The sequence below is a fragment of the Gymnodraco acuticeps genome, unplaced genomic scaffold (genome assembly GCF_902827175.1).
Source record: "Gymnodraco acuticeps unplaced genomic scaffold, fGymAcu1.1, whole genome shotgun sequence".
Taxonomy (NCBI): Eukaryota; Metazoa; Chordata; class Actinopteri; order Perciformes; family Bathydraconidae; genus Gymnodraco; species Gymnodraco acuticeps.
In genome coordinates, this window is record NW_022990403.1 from 131,882 (window position 1) to 151,192 (window position 19,311).

At 43.0% G+C, this 19,311-nt stretch overlaps 1 protein-coding gene and 1 pseudogene across 1 annotated transcript in view; one reads left to right on the forward strand and one right to left on the reverse strand.

Moving 5' to 3' along the window:
* Positions 1-204: 204 nt before the first annotated feature.
* Positions 205-7,607, reverse strand: LOC117551819 (annotated as a pseudogene).
* A 1,923-nt stretch (positions 7,608-9,530) lies between these two features.
* The window catches only part of chd4b (chromodomain helicase DNA binding protein 4b), a 68,557-nt gene continuing 58,776 nt past the window's right edge, over positions 9,531-19,311 (forward strand). The window contains 6 exon segments of the mRNA XM_034224869.1: positions 9,531-9,804; positions 10,063-10,261; positions 10,891-11,006; positions 15,201-15,467; positions 17,550-17,665; positions 17,741-17,840. Coding sequence (XP_034080760.1) covers positions 10,198-10,261; positions 10,891-11,006; positions 15,201-15,467; positions 17,550-17,665; positions 17,741-17,840 — 663 coding nt within the window. The 5' untranslated portion in view covers positions 9,531-9,804; positions 10,063-10,197.

Here is a 19,311-nt window from a genome sequence, read left to right on the forward strand (position 1 = left end):
TCTGTTTAGTTGAGGTTTAACTCAGTCATTTTAATTATTTTGACTCGGATCTCACACGCCATAACATTTGAAAATTCGATTGAATGGTCCTTTAAAAAAAAAAAATGTTCTCATCATCATTGAAAAATATATCGTGTTATTTTCTGTACCAGATAGGGAAGTCACATTCACCTTGATATAAAGTCATTTAATGGAAGAGGCAGATGTCATGTCGGAACACAGGTGCACTTTATTGAAATGGTTTAGTCAGTGTACAGGTTGCCTCCCCCGGCCTGGCATCCCATCATCAATGCCTGTCAGAACAATGCAGTTAACCAACATTTGGAATGACTCAAAAGAAAATAGAAAGATACAAAAAAAATGTAAGTCACCAGATGCAACAGCTGAACCCTGTTTGTTTTTAAAAAACCTAGTTAAACATTACGGTGTCCTTCATCGTTAAGAGTTTAAAATCTTGAGTCACGTGCCAAAATAACTGAAGCCAAGCTAAAGAGATGGTCGTCCAGGCTCTGGAGGGTCAGAGTCTTCACCACAGATGTTTCAGTGACTTAGTACTCCTCCCCTTCTTCTCCTTCGTCCCCCACGCTGTCGGTGCCCACCTCCTCATAATCCTTCTCCAGGGCAGCCATATCCTCTCTGGCCTCAGAGAACTCTCCCTCCTCCATCCCCTCTCCAACGTACCAGTGGACGAAGGCCCTCTTGGCGTACATCAGGTCGAACTTGTGGTCCAGGCGAGCCCAGGCCTCTGCGATGGTGGTGGTGTTGCTCAGCATGCACATGGCCCTCTGCACCTTGGCCAGGTCTCCTCCAGGAACCACGGTAGGGGGCTGGTAGTTGATGCCCACCTTGAAGCCAGTGGGACACCAGTCCACAAACTGGATGGTGCGCTTGGTTTTGATGGTGGCGATGGCAGAGTTGACATCTTTGGGCACCACATCACCACGGTACAGGAGGCAGCAGGCCATGTACTTGCCGTGGCGGGGGTCGCATTTCACCATCTGGTTGGCTGGCTCGAAACAGGCGTTGGTGATGTCAGCCACCGACAGCTGCTCGTGGTAGGCCTTCTCTGCGGTGATAACTGGGCGTAAGTGGCCAGAGGGAAGTGGATACGAGGGTAAGGCACCAAGTTGGTCTGGAACTCAGTCAGATCCACATTCAAGGCACCATCGAAGCGCAGGGAGGCGGTGATGGAGGAGACGATCTGTCCAATCAGCCTGTTGAGGTTGGTGTAGGTAGGGCGCTCGATGTCCAGGTTCCTGCGGCAGATGTCGTAGATGGCCTCATTGTCCACCATGAAGGCACAGTCGGCGTTCTCCAGGGTGATGTGGGTGGTTAGGATGGAGTTGTAGGGCTCCACCACAGCGGTGGACACCTGGGGGGCGGGGTAAACCGCAAACTCAAGCTTGGACTTCTTGCCGTAGTCGTCAGAGAGACGCTCCATCAGCAAGGAGGTGAAGCCAGAGCCGGTTCCTCCTCCAAAGGAGTGGAAGATCAGGAAACCCTGGAGCCCTGTGCAGTGGTCAGCCTGGAAATAAGGGATAATGGTTTTAAATGTTTTGCCATCAATCGAAATATGTTTTTATTTTAAAGGCTTCACTTGCAACATGTAATGAGATGAAGAACTCACCAGTTTGCGAGTCCTGTCAAGCACCAGGTCGATGATCTCCTTGCCGACGGTGTAGTGACCGCGGGCGTAGTTGTTGGCTGCGTCCTCCTTACCGGTGATCAGCTGCTCGGGGTGGAAGAGCTGGCGGTAGGTTCCTGTACGGACTTCATCTGAGGAACAACACGGTACAGTCATGGGTATTGAACCAGAATAATCCAGAATATTTTAGATACACGTATATTCTACTGTAGATATTATATTTGCTGTTTATTGATTTTATTTGATTATTTATATATTTTAATGCCTGAACACACTGCTGCGGCAACTAAATCATTTCCCAATTTGGGTTCAATAAGCATCTATTTATCCGTCTGTCCTACCCGTCTTCTTCAGAAATATTATTTCACGTTTAAATACAAATATATGTATCCTTACCAATTACAGTGGGCTCCAGGTCCACAAAGACGGCTCTGGGGACGTGTTTGCCGGCTCCAGTCTCGCTGAAGAAGGTGGTGAAGGAGTCGTCTCCTCCTCCGATGGTCTTGTCACTCGGCATCTGACCGTCAGGCTGGATGCCGTGCTCCAGGCAGTAGAGCTCCCAGCAGGCATTGCCCATCTGGACTCCGGCCTGGCCGACATGCATAGAGATACACTCACGCTGTGGAGGAGAGACAAACGGTTACTTTTGAGCAGATTACATTTTCGAATTTGTAGTAAATAATTATGCACATTTACAGATATTTGACATAATATGAGTGATAACACGTGTTATAAGGGCTATTTTGCACAATAGGTGTGCCTTGAGATTTGTACTTGTCCTTTGGTGTGCCTTGGGCACAAACAGTTTGGGAACCACTGCTCTAGATGATAGGAAAGGAGGTTTCAAACTTCCTTTATAACCTCCTTTAGCTTAGGAACCACTGGACCTCCCTCACCGAAAGGAGAGGAGAAAATGCTGCCCCACAATGCCTTGCAGTTGCAGCATTTGCCGTCACACAACATTCGGCCGTTCACGGAAACAAACGATTATGGCGGAGAAATAATATCATGAAAGTTACGGTGCTTATTAAGCATTTTAAAACGTATGTGGTAAGTTGCCAAAGTGCTTTGTTTTGAACGTTGATCAGTATTATAATCAAAAAGAGAAATATGAACGTTAGTTTTTACTGAAATTATCAAATAAAGTCAACATCTCACTGAGCTGTGTGGGGTTTGTTCAACTTTTAAAAGATGTTTGAATGGTGATGTACACAGTGATAGATGTTAAGGACTAACGTTTATAATAAATACATTTGTATTGATTTTAAGATCTTTTCATTCAATCATACGTATTGGGATCATTTGTATTAATGTGGACCTTTTTTATTTCAATTCCAACTTTGGTCATGAAGAATATGTTTCTCTGTTGTCCACGTTCATAAAGCAAAGCAACAGCATCAGAGCACGGTGCAGAGTCTCTAGATGAGTTTACAGTAGTCCCTCCTTCTTATTAAACATCCATGATGTAGTCCGCTGTATAGAAAACTGTAGTTTCCATGGTTACCCCACAGCAGCAGACGCACATTCATGACGTCCGCTGGCGCATCATAAACACGTCGGATAGTGAAAGTGCAGTCGGATTCTCTAAAGTACCGCAGTCTCTTCTCCTAACTCCTTTTTGAATTCTCCTATCCACTATCCCTTAACGTTTCAGGAATAGACGATAGGGTTAGAACTTAGGAGCTGATTTTTGGACTATTAGACTGCAGCCCTAGTGACTTTGTGCCGAGTCACGTGTTCCTGTCTGCCCCTCCCAAAACGAGCAACATCTCTCCTCCCTGCTGCAAAGCCCTGCCTTTCTGTAACGTTCATGGACAGGTCGTTATCTGATGCATTCTTCTAGCTCGCCGGTGTCAGTACCAGATATGTTCGGGCTACCAGATATGTTCGGGTGTATTTCCGTCGGATCCGTCTTCCGTCATATCCGTCATATACTCACCTCCCTCTGCTCCCAGCGCTCTGCTGCCACACACCGGCCGTCTGCGGAACTGCAGCCGGAGGAACTCGGGACAGCTTGTTATGTGTGGGGTGCTATGGTGGGGTCCCATGTACTTGTGCACATAAATAATGTTTCTAATTATTTACAATTAAAAAATATATATATTCTGCGTTACTTTAGCCAACACTTTTATAAGGCCACTAGATTAGATAATTACGAAATGTGTAGATAGAATACATATCTTTCAGGTTGTTATTTTGTCATTATGTTTAATGTTTTATTTACCTTTTAGTATTTTTATATAGTATCTGAACTTTGGAGAGGAGTTGGGAGACACACGACACATCAAATCACATCTACAGATCAAGGCGAAGCGAATGGAAGTACTCCCATACTCCTAGCGTGAAAATGTAAAAAAACACATCATTCAGTAAAAACAAGGCCCCACTGATCATCTACTCTCTGAGACGATTCCAGGGATGTCTGGCTTGAGTTTCTACCACCAGGGAAAGTGGACAAAAGTGCCCGAGATCAGCCTCTTAATTTACCCAGGGCTTAGTGCTTGGCTTTGGGCATGACAATTCAGGAAACTCCCCTGAGTATTTTATTAAATATCTGAACTTTGGAGAGGAGTTGGGGGACACACGACACATCAAATCACATCTACAGATCAAGACGAAGCTAGTGGAAGTACTCCTAGCGTGTGAAAATGTTTGTGAAAAACGTGTGCAAAGTCTCCGAAAACGGAGCAGTGGCTGTGAAGCTAGCTTTGCGGCTAGCGGTTAGTTGTTATTGTTTGAAGTTGTTGCTATGGAAACAACATGACGGAGAAAAAATTAATATCTTCTACATATAATAACGGACAAAGTAAAGAATGAAGTGTAGGCTATGCCTGTTTGAAGTTGTTGCTCAGGAAACAACATGACGGAGAAAAAGTATAATCTTCTACATATAATAACGGACAAAGTAAAGAATGAAGTGTCGGCTATGTTTAAATGTTCGGAATTTGACCGTGATGGCCCTCTTGAGTTGCCGTAAAATATGACGAATATGACGGAAATACACCCGAACATATCTGGTACTGACACCGGCTTACAGTAATGCCCAGCCTTATGTCTTCCAAACCCACAAAGATGGGAAAACAGTTTTTCGCATACTGTTTTATACTGTATGCTTTTATTCCTATTAAACTGGAGAGAGAGAAATGCCCAGATGTCGACACAGTATTGTTAGAAATTAAAATCAATGTTTTGATGGCATAATGTACCTTAAATGTACCTTTAGTTTAAATGCTGTTTTATACTGAAAAACCAGAAGTTCTTGTGCACAACCAGTTAGACTTTTATTCTGAAAATCCTTCACCTCCGGTTAGCATTTAGCATGAGGCTAATATACCATTTCCTATAGAGGTGAATTTAGCAGCGATATGATATGATGTTGCACACCGAAACCTACTGATTTCAACACTACAACTATAGACGTCGAGATATTATTATTGTTGGATATTAAATGAAGGTACAGTTTATTTGAGTACGTTATCATTTACAGATGTGGGTAGCATGTCACAACATTCGGAGCGACCGGAAATCGAATTGCTGTGAAGGATTTCCTGTATTTTTTGGAGTGTTGATTACAGCGTTTGGAATGTGTTGAATGGAAAGTCATGAAAGAGTTAAGGAGGAGAAAAGGACTGTTTAGATATATATTGAATGTACAATGTCTGTATACTGTGATATGTGTAACAACGGACATTAAATAGTCGGAGAGCCGGCCCCCAGGGAGGAGCCAGGAGAGGCTATATAAACAACGAAACCTGAGGGGTTCGGCCTCTTTTCTCTGCTAGCGAGGGCCAGAGACAGCTGCTACGGTGGCCCTGAAGTGCAAGACACCACAGCATTTCAGAAAACGCCACAGCATTTCACAAAACACCACAGCATTTCACAAAACACAACAGCATTTCACAAAACGCCACAGCATTTAAGAAAACACAACAGCATTTCAGAAAACACCACAGCATTTCAGAAAACGCCACAGCATTTCACAAAACACCACAGCATTTCACAAAACACTACAGCATTTCACAAAACACTACAGCATTTCACAAAACGCCACAGCATTTCAGAAAACACCACAGCATTTCAGAAAACACCACAGCATTTCACATTGGACGGAAAGGGTATTCCTTAGGGAGAACACTTCTTGTTTGTGATTGGACAGAGCCAGCCATAGAAGCACTGCTGTGATTGGTTGTTTTTGCTGCCAGTCAAGAAATGACGCTGCGTGATTGGCCCAACACATCAGCCGTTAGCACACACTCAGAGCTCACAGCTCCTCATATCTGTTCAGAAACTGGACAAAAGTTAAACATATACAAAACACAGACTGTCTATGTCATGGTGAATACAGTCACTGCTTTATTTATGTCTGTATGTATGACGTTGTTGTGAGTGTGGACGGAGCAGCTACAGGTTAGTTTAGCCTGATCGATCCGATTCCGATAGGATTTACATGGAGATACGGCCCGCCCCCTCTCCAGCGTCTTGTTTGAATAACAGGAGTAAACACAGAATTAATGCTTTATTAATTCATGGTTTTTAAGGGGCTTATCTCCATGTAAATACTATGGTAGACCACCCAATATTCGCATCGCTCTAATCGCTCGAGTTTCACCGCGGCTGTCAGCTGTGTTTGCTCCTGTCATTCAAACAAGACGCGCTGGAGAGGGGACGGGAAGTATCTCCATGTAAATCCTATGGGAGATACCAACTACAACAAAATGAACATATTTGACCGTGATTTAATTGTAATACACGTTTCAAAGTGATGCCGATCGTAACTACATACTGATAACGGTTAGTAAAAACCATGAATTAACGCTTTGACAAGTCTGCAGATAAGACGGCATGCGAAAAGCTTTTAAAATGCGTGTTTTCTTAATGGAATCGGACCCATCAGGCTAAACTAACCTGTTGCTGCTCCGTCCACACTCACAACAACGTCATACAGACATAAATAAAGCAGCAACTGTATTCGCCATGACATAGACAGTCTGTGTTTTGTACATGTTTAACTTGTGTCCAGTTTCTGAACAGATATGAGGAGCTATGAGCTCTGAGTGTGTGCTAATGGCTGATGTGTTGGGACATATTTCGCTGTCGGGTGTTGACCAATCACGAAGCGTCATTTCTTGACTGGCAGCAAAAACAACCAATCACAGCAGTGCTTCTCTGGCTGGCTCTGTCCAATCACAAACAAAGTGTTTCTCCCTAAAGGAATACCCTTTCCGTCCAATGTGAAATGCTGTCGTGTTTTCTGAAATGCTGTGGTGTTTTTCTGAAATGCTGTTGTGTTTTCTGAAATGCTGTAGTGTTTTGTGAAATGCTGTGGTGTTTTCTGAAATACTGCGGCGTTTTGTGAAATGCTGTAATGTTTTGTGAAATGCTGTGGTGTTTTGTGAAATACTGTGTCGTTTTCTGAAATGCTGTAGTGTTTTGTGAAATGCTGTGGTGTTTTCTGAAATGCTGTAGTGTTTTCTGAAATGCTGTGGTGTCTTGCACTTCAGGGCCACCGTAAGCTGCTTTTCTGTCAGAAAATATCCTGTTTGTGACTTTACCGCGCCTTTTTTATTAATTAAAGTACCAATTTGAAAACATCTCAGAGACTCCATTTAGTCTCCTTTTTAAGCTTCTCTTTCCTGGACGCGAGAATAACCATCACAGTTAACAGTATCTTTGACTGTAGTTTAAAGCGATGAAAGTTCCGTTTTAACGGCCAATTTCAACCGTTATGATTTAAACTGCGCCAACTGTTTGGACTAAAGCTACCACAATTTAGGCACATAAACGGGATTTCAACGGCAAAAAATCTAATTACCGGTAGTTTTATTATTTATATAATTGTTTTGTTCGTCAGTACTCACCATTTTTGTAAGATTTTTCACCCTGCTTCTTTCCGACACTGAAGAATCGGTTGTTGAAGGTTGTAGTGAAAAGGAGGCGAGGAGCTGCCTATATTTATAATTTTCTGAGGGGGCGGAGACACAGTGGCGGTTTAAATTTATTTCTGGCGGGAGCAAACGCTGGGCAGAGGTGCATTCAGGCACGGCTCGAAATATTCCAACCCTACACGTTAGCTGTGTCATCTAAAATAACTGTTTTTAATTTTCGTTCTATTGAACTTCCAGAAACGTTTGAATTACAATTCATTATGTCAAACCTTGGAAAGTATCTAGATATCCCTGCCCTAATGCCAAAGTAACTGGCAACTGAATATGTGTCGCCGTTTGATGTCTATGTCTGGACCGCTGCGTAAAAAGGAGGGTTTCTGCCCCGTTACTTCTGCGCTGTTTTTCATGTCCCAGTTCGAAAAGCACTTTTCGGCCCAACGGTATACAGTTAAATCGACCGGACTTCTTTCTGAAGATGTGAGCGTCCTTAACAACGGTCAATAAGTCCTTGACAGCGGTCTGTCTGTTCGGTAACGGTATTAACAACGTGTCACGTGTTCTGAATTGACCAATCAGAATCGAGTATTCAACTAAGCCATGTAATAAGGTATGTTATTGGTTATGGCCATATTCTTATGATTATTTAAATGTATACAGTTCTGTTTCATATGGGTGTTTCCATAGATCTAGTCTCTTTATTTCCCCCTCAAAATGCACCAGATTGATGCATTTAACTCCAACATTTAACACAAAAATCTTACCGGGGGAGCATGCCCCCGGACCCCCCTAGAGGATTTGAGGTCCACCCCCACTTAAAATATGTGCACATGGGCAGGTTCCTAAATAGATTTTCACATTTTTTTAAAAATAGTGACCCATGTCCATATGTTTATTTTTGGGTAGTAGATTTAAACTATAGGGCTATCACTATGGGCAGCAACGCTGTAAATATTGACAAATAAATCCAGCAAAATGGCACAAAAACAATGGTAGTGGCCTGGCTGGGTGTATAACTCCCGGCCTGATTTATTGTCCCAGTCTGGCCCTGCCCCACCACGGCACATCAATATACTGGTATTATGTAAACCATATTTGATTAAGGCGTGTTTTAGCCTCTTTATTTAATGTGTTAGTCTCATCTCTTTGTTGTTATGCTGGAAGTTACCCCGCTGTTGGACAAATAAAGGATTTCTCATTCTGATTAAACTCTTACATTCATATATTTTGCTTTTTCAAAGTGCCTCCAATGTGCAGCAACTCCTCAAATCTCCTTTACATCAAACTGAACTTGAATGCAGCATTTGTTGTGTTTTATGAATGAATGTCCTCCCCATTGACCTGCACAGTACATCCAGATACTATATGATGTACACCTGCCACTAATTTCTGTGGTGGACGGTCCCACTTGTTGGCCTGCGGTGCATTCAAAGGACTTGTCGATAAAGTGAAAGCCTCATGATGTGGTTAAGTTTGTAATAACATCAGAAGGCCTCGAGAAGCATTGAAGGCATCATCAAAGTATTTGATCCAGTTCTGCTGCCTGCAGGCTTCCTGTGTTTTGGAGCAACCAAAGTGAAGCTCTTTGACTTCTTGGCACTCCCAGGTGGATGCTCAGTGAGTATTATGGTCTGTCACCGGTGGACTTGAGCTCCCCTGGGACCATGTGACTGGTGTGTGTGTGTGTGTTTTTTCATGTCTTTTTTGGAGTTGTATATTATGGGATGCATGCTGGTACTGCTTGAGTATTATGGTCTGTCGAGGTGGGCAGGGAAGGAGGGGGGGGGGGGGTTGTCACCATGACAACGGGGTTGCTAAGGGGGCTGGGACTAGTCATAGGAAAAGGGGAAGGAGTGCTTGCATGCAATGTGCCTCGTGCATGCATGTGCAGCAGTGTAGGCATACGTGCGTACGTGCGCGTGGTGGAGAGGAGGGTGGGGGGTGGGGGCAGTCGGCTGAGTATTATGGTCTGTCCGTTGCGAGGTAACTATGCAGAGTCCTGTGAGTGTGGGAGGGGGGGGGGGGGATTATTATGGGATGTCTGCCCCCTTTGTGTGTTAGTGAGGATGTTAGCTAAGCTGTGCCTGTGAGGCTGGGGGAGAGAAGAGCAACGTGTTCTGGGTCATTGACGGCTCTTTATTTTTATCTGTAATATTTGATTATTACTACATCCGGGGTTTAATGGGTGAGCTGTAAATGACAACACAAACAACCTATTGATTCCTGCACCGAGAAAGAGAGAGAGCACACCTCGACCGGGACTAAACACACTATACAGTAAGTTTCTCAGCTTTGCAATGCTTTAACTTTCCTTTATAACTCGACAGGGCGAATTTGCATACTTGAGAATAATGCCAGTTAAACTTCACTCACTCCTGTGCAGAGAGAGATATCCTAATATCTGCACATGTCAAAGCATAGACAACTTATTTTGCAGGTGGTCAATCACACGCTTTGTGAGTAATCAGATATGAGGGGAAAGGAATGGGATTAGCAACCAATGCATTTTTTATTTATTCATTATTTATTTCACAGCACCCACCGCCCCCTCCCTTCTGCCCGGACACCCCCGGTCCGACGTCATTTTCCCTCCTCCCTAGCCGACCGAGGAGCAAGGTTTAGGAGGGATTAATCAGACCAGCAAGACGTGAAATTAAATCGCTGCACAACATGTCGGGCAGCGAGGATGAGAGGGAAGACTTCGGAGCCGCGGAGGAGTCCTCACTTCTCCACGGTGAGCTGCTTTTATATCCCAAAGAGAAGAAGAAGGTCCATCTCTGACTCAAAGCTAACGTTAGCTTAAGCTAGCCAGTCCGCTACTCGCCATTAGCTCTAGTTAGCCCAACTTGTAAAGCAAATGTCAATAGTTTTATTATTTTAACTCCTCTGTAAAACTCCAATGTGTGTGTGAGAGGTCGAATGTTAGCTGTCAAAGTTTTAAAACCGCAGGAAATACAAGTTTCAACCTGTTCTGTTTGTGGCGTTATGAGTGTGTTGGTGCGTGCACGGGTATTTGAGAGCTCGTGCCCGTGCGCGTGTCAGCAGTGTGTTTGTTCCCTGTGGCCTACAGCAAGGCTTCTGTCCGCGTGCTTTTCTCTTTCTCAATAATGACAGGTGTCCTACACACACACACACACACACACTATTATTATACTTTTTTAAATCTTTAATACTTTGTATACATGCTTCTGATGTATCATTAAGCTGTCTTTGGCTCTTTTCTGCTGTAACAATGTAAATTTCCCCTCTGTGGTACTAATTCTGATTCTGATCTGACACACACACACACACACACACACACACACACACACACACACACACACACACACACACACACACACACACACACACACACACACACAGGTGAGGAGGAGCAGGAGGATGCTGTGTCTGATGTGGAGGAGATCCCAAAGTCCAAGAAGAAGAAGAAAGGGAAGAAGAGCAGCAGGAGCAGCAAGAGGCAGAGGCCGGTCAGAGAGGTCAGTGTGACAACGTTTTAATGGAAAATGTTAAATATGGCTGTACTAGGTGGTACTGTACACCCCAACATTGTGCACACATATGTATTATATTGTTTTCAAGGGCTTAATAGTATCTGGAATAAAGTAGGTGACAGTCACGCCATTTAATATTTGTGCTGGTACTGGATGTGTATTTTGTAATTTGTGTAATTTAAGATATTTTTTTTACACCCCGCCCATTTAACTCTGCACTTGGATTAGGACTATTGTTTATGTTTTTTAGTTTTCTTTGTTTGGTTTCTGTTCTGATTTAATGTAAAGCGTCTTTGAGCATTAGGAAAAGCGCTATACAAATCCCATATATTATTATTATTATTATTATCAATAAGAGATCTCGGATAAAGTAGGTGAAAGTCACGCCATTTAATATTTTTACCTGTACTGGATGTGTATTTTGTAAATTGTGTAATATAAGCTATTTTTGTCTCTTTGCTTTTGCTGTAACAATGTAGATTTCCCCTTTTGTGGGACCAATATAGATCTCCTGATTCTGATCGTGAAGGGTTAGGGTTATGTGTTTATATGAAATGCAAGCAGCACCTAGGAGGTACTTTGGACAGCAGTACGACAATAACATACACGACATTAAAAACACGGCAGTAGGACAATAACATACATAACATTAAAAACACAGCAGTAGGACAATAACATACATGACATTAAAAACACAGCAGTAGGACAATAACATACACGACATTAAAAACACGGCAGTAGGACAATAACATACATAACATTACAAACACGGCAGTAGGACAATAACATACATAACATTAAAAACACGGCAGTAGGACAATAACATACATAACATTAAAAACACGGCAGTAGGACAATAACATACATAACATTAAAAACACGGCAGTAGGACAATAACATACATGACATTAAAAACACGGCATTAGGACAATAACATACATAACATTAAAAACACGGCAGTAGGACAATAACATACATAACATTACAAACACGGCAGTAGGACAATAACATACATAACATTAAAAACACGGCAGTAGGACAATAACATACATGACATTAAAAACACGGCATTAGGACAATAACATACATGACATTAAAAACACGGCAGTAGGACAATAACATACACGACATTAAAAACACGGCAGTAGGATAATAACATACATAACATTAAAAACACGGCAGTAGGACAATAACATACATAACATTACAAACACGGCAGTAGGACAATAACATACATGACATTAAAAACACGGCAGTAGGACAATAACATACATAACATTACAAACACGGCAGTAGGACAATAACATACATGACATTAAAAACACGGCAGTAGGATAATAACATACATAACATTACAAACACGGCAGTAGGACAATAACATACACGACATTAAAAACACGGCAGTAGGACAATAACATACATGACATTAAAAACACGGCAATAGGACAATAACATACATAACATTACAAACACGGCAATAGGACAATAACATACATGACATTACAAACACGGCAGTAGGACAATAACATACATGACATTAAAAACACGGCAGTAGGACAATAACATACATGACATTGAAAACACGGCAGTAGGACAATAACATACACGACATTAAAAACACGGCAGTAGGACAATAACATACACGACATTAAAAACACGGCAGTAGGACAGACAACATAAACAATCATACGGAGGGAATGGATAGTTAAAAATGTTGATATAAAAAAAGTGCATTTAAAATGTGTATATGTGTGAAGATGGTTATTGCATTAAGTGTGGTGGTTGAGCAGCCCAGGGGTAGAAACAGTTTGTCCGTGACTTGAAGCTCCTGTATCTCCTCCCAGAAGGCAGGAGAGAGAACAGTCTGTGACCTGGGTGAGAGCTGTGCTTTCTTATTTGCTCTGCTGAGGCAGCGGGAGGTGGAGATGTGTTCCAGAGAGGGCAGGGGGCAGCCGACTGTTAACGATGCCTTGTATAATATGTCAGATTCCACATTGAAAACATTTAAAAAGCTGATTTATACAACAGTTCAACCCAAATGTACTCAGTTTACAGTGATATGATACAAGTCTGCAGCATTTTGTCAATTAAATGAATTATTTGATAATCAATTAATCGTTATGGGACTTTTTTAAAGAAACATTACATTGCATTTAGCTGACGCTTTTATCCAAAGCGACTTACAATAAGTGCGTTCGACCAACAAAATACAAACTTGAAGAAAACAGAATCATATAAGTACATCAGGCTTCATAGAGCCAAACATTTCAAGTGCTACTCAACTGGCTTTAGATAAGCCAGTCCTTTATTAGTATATAAGTGCTTTGTTAATAGTTCTATCGCTCGAAGTGGAGTCGAAAGAGATGAGTTTTCAGTCTGCACCGGAAGGTGTGTAAGCTATCTGCTGTCCTGATGTCAATGGGGAGCTCATTCCACCATTTTGGAGCCAGGATAGCAAACCCACGTGTTTTTGCTGATGGGAACTTGGGTCCCCCTCGCAGTGCGGGTGCAGCGAGCCGTTTGGTTGATGCAGAGCGGAGTGCACGTGCTGGGGTGTACGGTTTAACCATGTCCTGGATGTAGGAAGGGCCAGATCCATTCGCAGCACGGTATGCAGTGCATGACATTAAGGATTTTGGGAGATGGCCCTGTGGGCCATCTAAGCTAATTTACAGATGGCCCTGAGCCCAATAGAGATTGCCCTGAAAAATGCGCGCGGACAAAATGGCACGAAGGGTTTGGGGGGCCTCCGTCCCCCTAGAAAATTTAGATTTTTGCAGGTCTTAGATGCTGTCTGGTGCATTCTCTAGACTGAATTATAAGATGAACCACCACAATATTATATTGTACAATTTCAATTTTATTCTTCATTTCACTTGTTTGTTTGTTCTTGTTTGTGTTTGCTCGCTTGCATGCCCTGCATAGCTATAAGAAATACTTAAGTTGTTGGTCAAGACACTTTCCATCTGATGAAGGCAAATGCCTTCCCAGATGTAAAAAACATTACATTCAGTTATTAATGCCAAAACAAACATTATTTACACTATTATGGCCCCTGTTAAAAATGTTTGTAATGTTATCTACTGTAAGTTGGTCGAACGAATGCCTCCTCATCCGGAAGCTGACCGAACAGACCCGAGCAGCAGTCGAGAGGAGCCGAGCGCATCCGCGAAGCACACAAAATGGCGACGTCATAGTTTCCATTAGCCGGCAAATCTAAATCTCTTCGGTCAAAATGTCCGGTCAAAATTATTTCCCTTTAGCGCAATACCACTTCAGTTGCGCCACTTATGTGACAGACAAGAAGAGTATGTGACAGACAAGAATAGTCAATTCTAATGTCTAACACTTAATGTGGAGAAAGAGATGTCCTGTGTGGGTTGATTGTGCGTTGATCTGTTGGTAATGCCTCGGGGTTCCGGTGGGCATGTAAACAAATGCATAATGCTGCGCTATACTTTGTGACCTCACCCAGTTGCATAGCGACACTCATTGTGTAGGTGTCTTTTAATAAGCAGGTAGTCATATCATTAGCTAGAACTAGCTGGATCTGATCGATATGGACATAAACGCGAGTGAAGTCTAATCTGACGGGAGAGAGAGATCAGCTGCTGCTGACGAGTCGACACGCAGCTCTGCATGATCACATGCAGCGGTGAGCGGACAAAACACACTTCAGGTTAGAATATCACACGTAGCTATTTTAATGACCTCTCAAACTACCTGAACTAGTTATAGATATGTTTAGTTTTACTGTCGGGTCACTCATTACTGGATCCGCGAGCTGCATGATACTGGCATAATAGATTGCCCGATCGGGCAACCAGCAGGTGAGGCTTCATTGCCCGAGCTAAATACTAGATGGCCCCGGGCCATCGGGCAGTCGTTAATGTCGAGCCCTGGTATGCAAGTACCATTGTCTTGAAGTGGACTGAAATGGATTTTCTTTCTTGTTTCCTAATTATTTTCTTTAGTAAACGTTTTAAATTAACAATAATTACAAAAATCGTATATATTTTTTGAAAATGCTTGTCGACTAATTAAAAGTCCATTCAGATTTCCCAATCTAGTGGCGCAATTATCACTAGAAGTTAAAAGGATGGCACTTTCTTAAATATAGAAAGGTATATAAGCACCACTGTCTTTGTCTAATTTGCATAGCGTCTCTGTGTGTTGCAGGAGTTGCCCGTCAGCTCCCCAGAGCCCCGGATGGGAGTGGAAGCTGCAGAGAGAGATGCAGGAGAGGCAGGTGTTCGGTCAGAGAGTGAAGGGAGTGATTACGCTCCTGGAAAGAAGAAGAAAAGGCGCTCCAGCTCGGCCAAAGAGAAGAAGAAAGGAGGAGGAGGAGGAGGAGCATCATCAGAGAAAGGAGGCTCCTCCAGCTCCAAGAGCAAACGCAAAGATCCAGAACCAGAGGAAGACGAGGATGATGAGGAGGATTGTCTGGTAAATACTCAGTGATCCGTTATGGTGCATTTCCACTGCTAGCGCGGAGCTCGCTTTAAGCGTGCCGTGCCCGGCCCGTTTTTGGTTGCGTTTCCACTTAGCGTAGTTCCGGCCCCATAAAATCGAGGTTCTTTCGGGGCCAACAACCAGGCTGAGTCGGGCTGAGTATGCTAAACTAGAGAGAGAATCGCTGGCAAGGGGGCTACAACTACAACAAGATGAACATATTTGACCGTGATTTAATTGTAATACACGTTTCAAAATGATGCCGAAGTAACAACATACTGATACCGGTTAGTAAAAACCATGAATTAATGCTTTGACAAGTCTGCAGACAGACGGCAGAGAAACACCTTTTAAAATGCGTGTTTTCTGAATGGAGATCGGCTAAGCTAACGCAATATACGCTCCGACCGTCCACACTCACAACAACGGCCTATACAGACATAAATAAACCAACGACTGTATTCGCCATGACACAGGCAGTCTGTGGTTTGAACTTGTTTAACTTTTGTCTAGTTTCTGAACAGATATGAGGAGCTGTGAGCTCTGAGTGCTAAGAGCTAACGGCTGATGTTGGTTTTGTGTTTCGCATTGAAGATGACGTCACGGCTCCGCCTACACTGCGTTACTATAGTTACTGTAATGGAAACACAGCATAAAGTGAGCCTGGCCTACCAAGGCCTAACTATACCGTACTAAGTCGTGCGAGGCCCTGCAGTGGAAAAGCGCCATTAGTGTCACCTATTATGCAAAATCCACTTCTTCATGTCTCTTCTACATCAACATGTGTCCCCTCTTCTTCATGTCTCTTCTACATCAACATGTGTCCCCTCTTCTTCATGTCTCTTCTACATCACCATGTGTCCCCTCTTCTCCATGTCTCTTCTACATCAACATGTGTCCCCTCTTCTTCATGTCTCTTCTACATCACCATGTGTCCCCTCTTCTTCATGTCTCTTCTACATCAACATGTGTCCCCTCTTCTTCATGTCTCTTCTACATCAACATGTGTCCCCTCTTCTTCATGTCTCTTCTACATCAACATGTGTCCCCTCTTCTTCATGTCTCTTTCCACAGCACCATGTGTCCCCCTCTTCTCCATGTCTCTTCTACATCAACATGTGTCCCCTCTTCTTCATGTCTCTTCTACATCACCATGTGTCCCCTCTTCTTCATGTCTCTTCTACATCAACATGTGGTCCCCTCTTCTTCATGTCTCTTCTACATCAACATGTGTCCCCTCTTCTTCATGTCTCTTCTACATCAACATGTGTCCCCTCTTCTTCATGTCTCTTCTACATCACCATGTGTCCCCTCTTCTTCATCAACATGTGTCCCCTCTTCTTCATGTCTCTTCTTCATCAACATGTGTCCCCTCTTCTTCATGTCTCTTCTACATCAACATGTGTCCCCTCTTCTTCATGTCTCTTCTACATCAACATGTGTCTCCTCTTCTTCATGCCTCATCAACATGTGTCCCCTCTTCTTCATGTCTCTTCTACATCAACATGTGTCCCCTCTTCTTCATGTCTCTTCTACATCAACATGTGTCCCCTCTTCTTCATGTCTCTTCTACATCAACATGTGTCCCCTCTGTGGAAAGAGACATCTGAAAGTTTCAGGAACAAAGATTCTCTCTCTTTTTGATCCATTTCTATAAAAACCTGTCTGAAAATGAGCTGATCAGATTTTGGCCACTTTATGATGTCATAATGATGTTTTGTCTTGTGTAACCATCAGCCAATCACCAACCAAGGTAACCCCCCCCCCCCCTTATCACCTGAATCTCCTCCTAGAGCACCATTGAGTTCTTTGTAACCAAATCTCTCTCAGAGGGGCGTGGGGAGGGGCTCCTTATTTTCATCTGAAGTAACAGACAGAGAATCAGCACTTTGGAAACAGGGCTGAAACAGAGGGGATTATGGGATGCTGCCATGATCTGTTTGGTGTTTCAGCCAATCAGAGACAGGTTCTGTATATATCTGAGACCTTTAATATATTTATGAGAAACGGTATAATAGGGGACCTTTAATTCCTTCAGAGCTGACTTCCCAAACTCACATCTCTTTTCCTCCTCAGCCGAAAAGCTCCATCCAGCTGTTGGAGACTTGGGGTATGAAGGACATCGACCACGTCTTCACTCAGGAGGACTACAGCTCCCTCACCAACTACAAGGCCTTCAGCCAGTTTGTCAGGTAAGCACACACCTTTGTACATGATATAGTCATAGTCATAGATCACTTTATTTGATGTACCCTTTTTGTCCTTAGACCTTTAATTGCATCAAAGAACCCCAAAATTGCCGTGTCCAAGATGATGACTTTGATGATGGCTAAGTGGAGAGAGTTCAGCACCAACAACCCGCTTAAGGTATTGCAATCACGCTAGTAATGAATGAAGAATGGACATATTCGTTATTGATATTAAGTCCAAGGTGATGTGAGAAATCCATTTTTGAGTGACTGAAAATGGTCTTATTTTCTTGAAATATTACTCCAAAGATTAATTGATTATTCATGACAAGTCAATTCACATTTATTTATACATTTAAGAACAACCCCTGGTGACCAAGGCTTTGTACAGACCAGAGCTTACACAACATTTGACACTAAAAAGACAAAAACATCAATGCACACAGCTCATAGGCACAATCAGCCACATTAAGAGGAGTGAAACGTAACCGTTAAAAATACTCTATTCTGAGTATTATTAGATTATGTTTCGGGTAATTCACTCATCCTTTAGGGGAAACAATAGACGACTGTGTCTCAGGAGGAAGTGTGGTCGTCCACCAGTACCTGCAGTCAACACATTGAAGTGTCCTAAGGAAGATATCCCCAACTTGCTCTCGATGGCATCCTCTGCCTCTGCCTCTGTCTGAATGTGTGTAAATGGGTGACTTGTATATGTAAAAGCATTTCGAGGGGTTCACATGCACTGGAGAAACGATATATAACTCCAATCCATTTACAATAGTTTCAAGGCTTTATTGTCATTAGCACATTAGCTACAGTGTAGATATGGCAATGAAAAACTGAAGTCACGGGCTCCTCCAACAGAGGGACATATATATATATATATATATATATATAGAACAAATAAAATAGTGCAAGAGAATGTTTGGAGATGTAAATACAAATCAAATAGAATAAGTAACTATTTCTTGCAGCTGTCCTCTGTGTGTGACAGTAGACCGGCTCTCACTCTCACTCTGTGTAAATGGGTGACTTGTAAACGCGTTTTGAGGGGGTCACATGCACTAGAAAAACAATATATAACTTCAATTTACAATAAGTAACTATTTCTCTCTCTGTCTCTCCCTCTGTCTCTCTCTCTGTCTCTCCCTCTGTCTCTCCCTCTGTCTCTCTCTCTGTCTCTCCCTCTGTCTCTCACTCTGTCTCTCACTCTGTCTCTGTCTCTCTCTCTCTCTCTGTCTCTCCCTCTGTCTCTCACTCTGTCTCTCACTCTCCCTCTGTCTCTCTCTCTGTCTCTCTCTCTGTCTCTCACTCTGTCTCTCACTCTGTCTCTCTCTCTGTCTCTCCCTCTGTCTCTCCCTCTGTCTCTCTCTCTGTCTCTCCCTCTGTCTCTCTCTCTGTCTCTCACTCTGTCTCTCACTCTGTCTCTGTCTCTCTCTCTCTGTCTCTCCCCTCTGTCTCTCCCTCTGTCTCTCACTCTCCTCTGTCTCTCTCTCTGTCTCTCACTCTGTCTCTCACTCTGTCACTCTGTCTGTCACTCTGTCTCTCACTCTGTCTCTCACTCTGTCACTCTGACACTCTGTCTCTCTCTCTGTCTGTCACTCTGTCTCTCACTCTGTCTCTCACTCTGTCTCTCACTCTGTCTC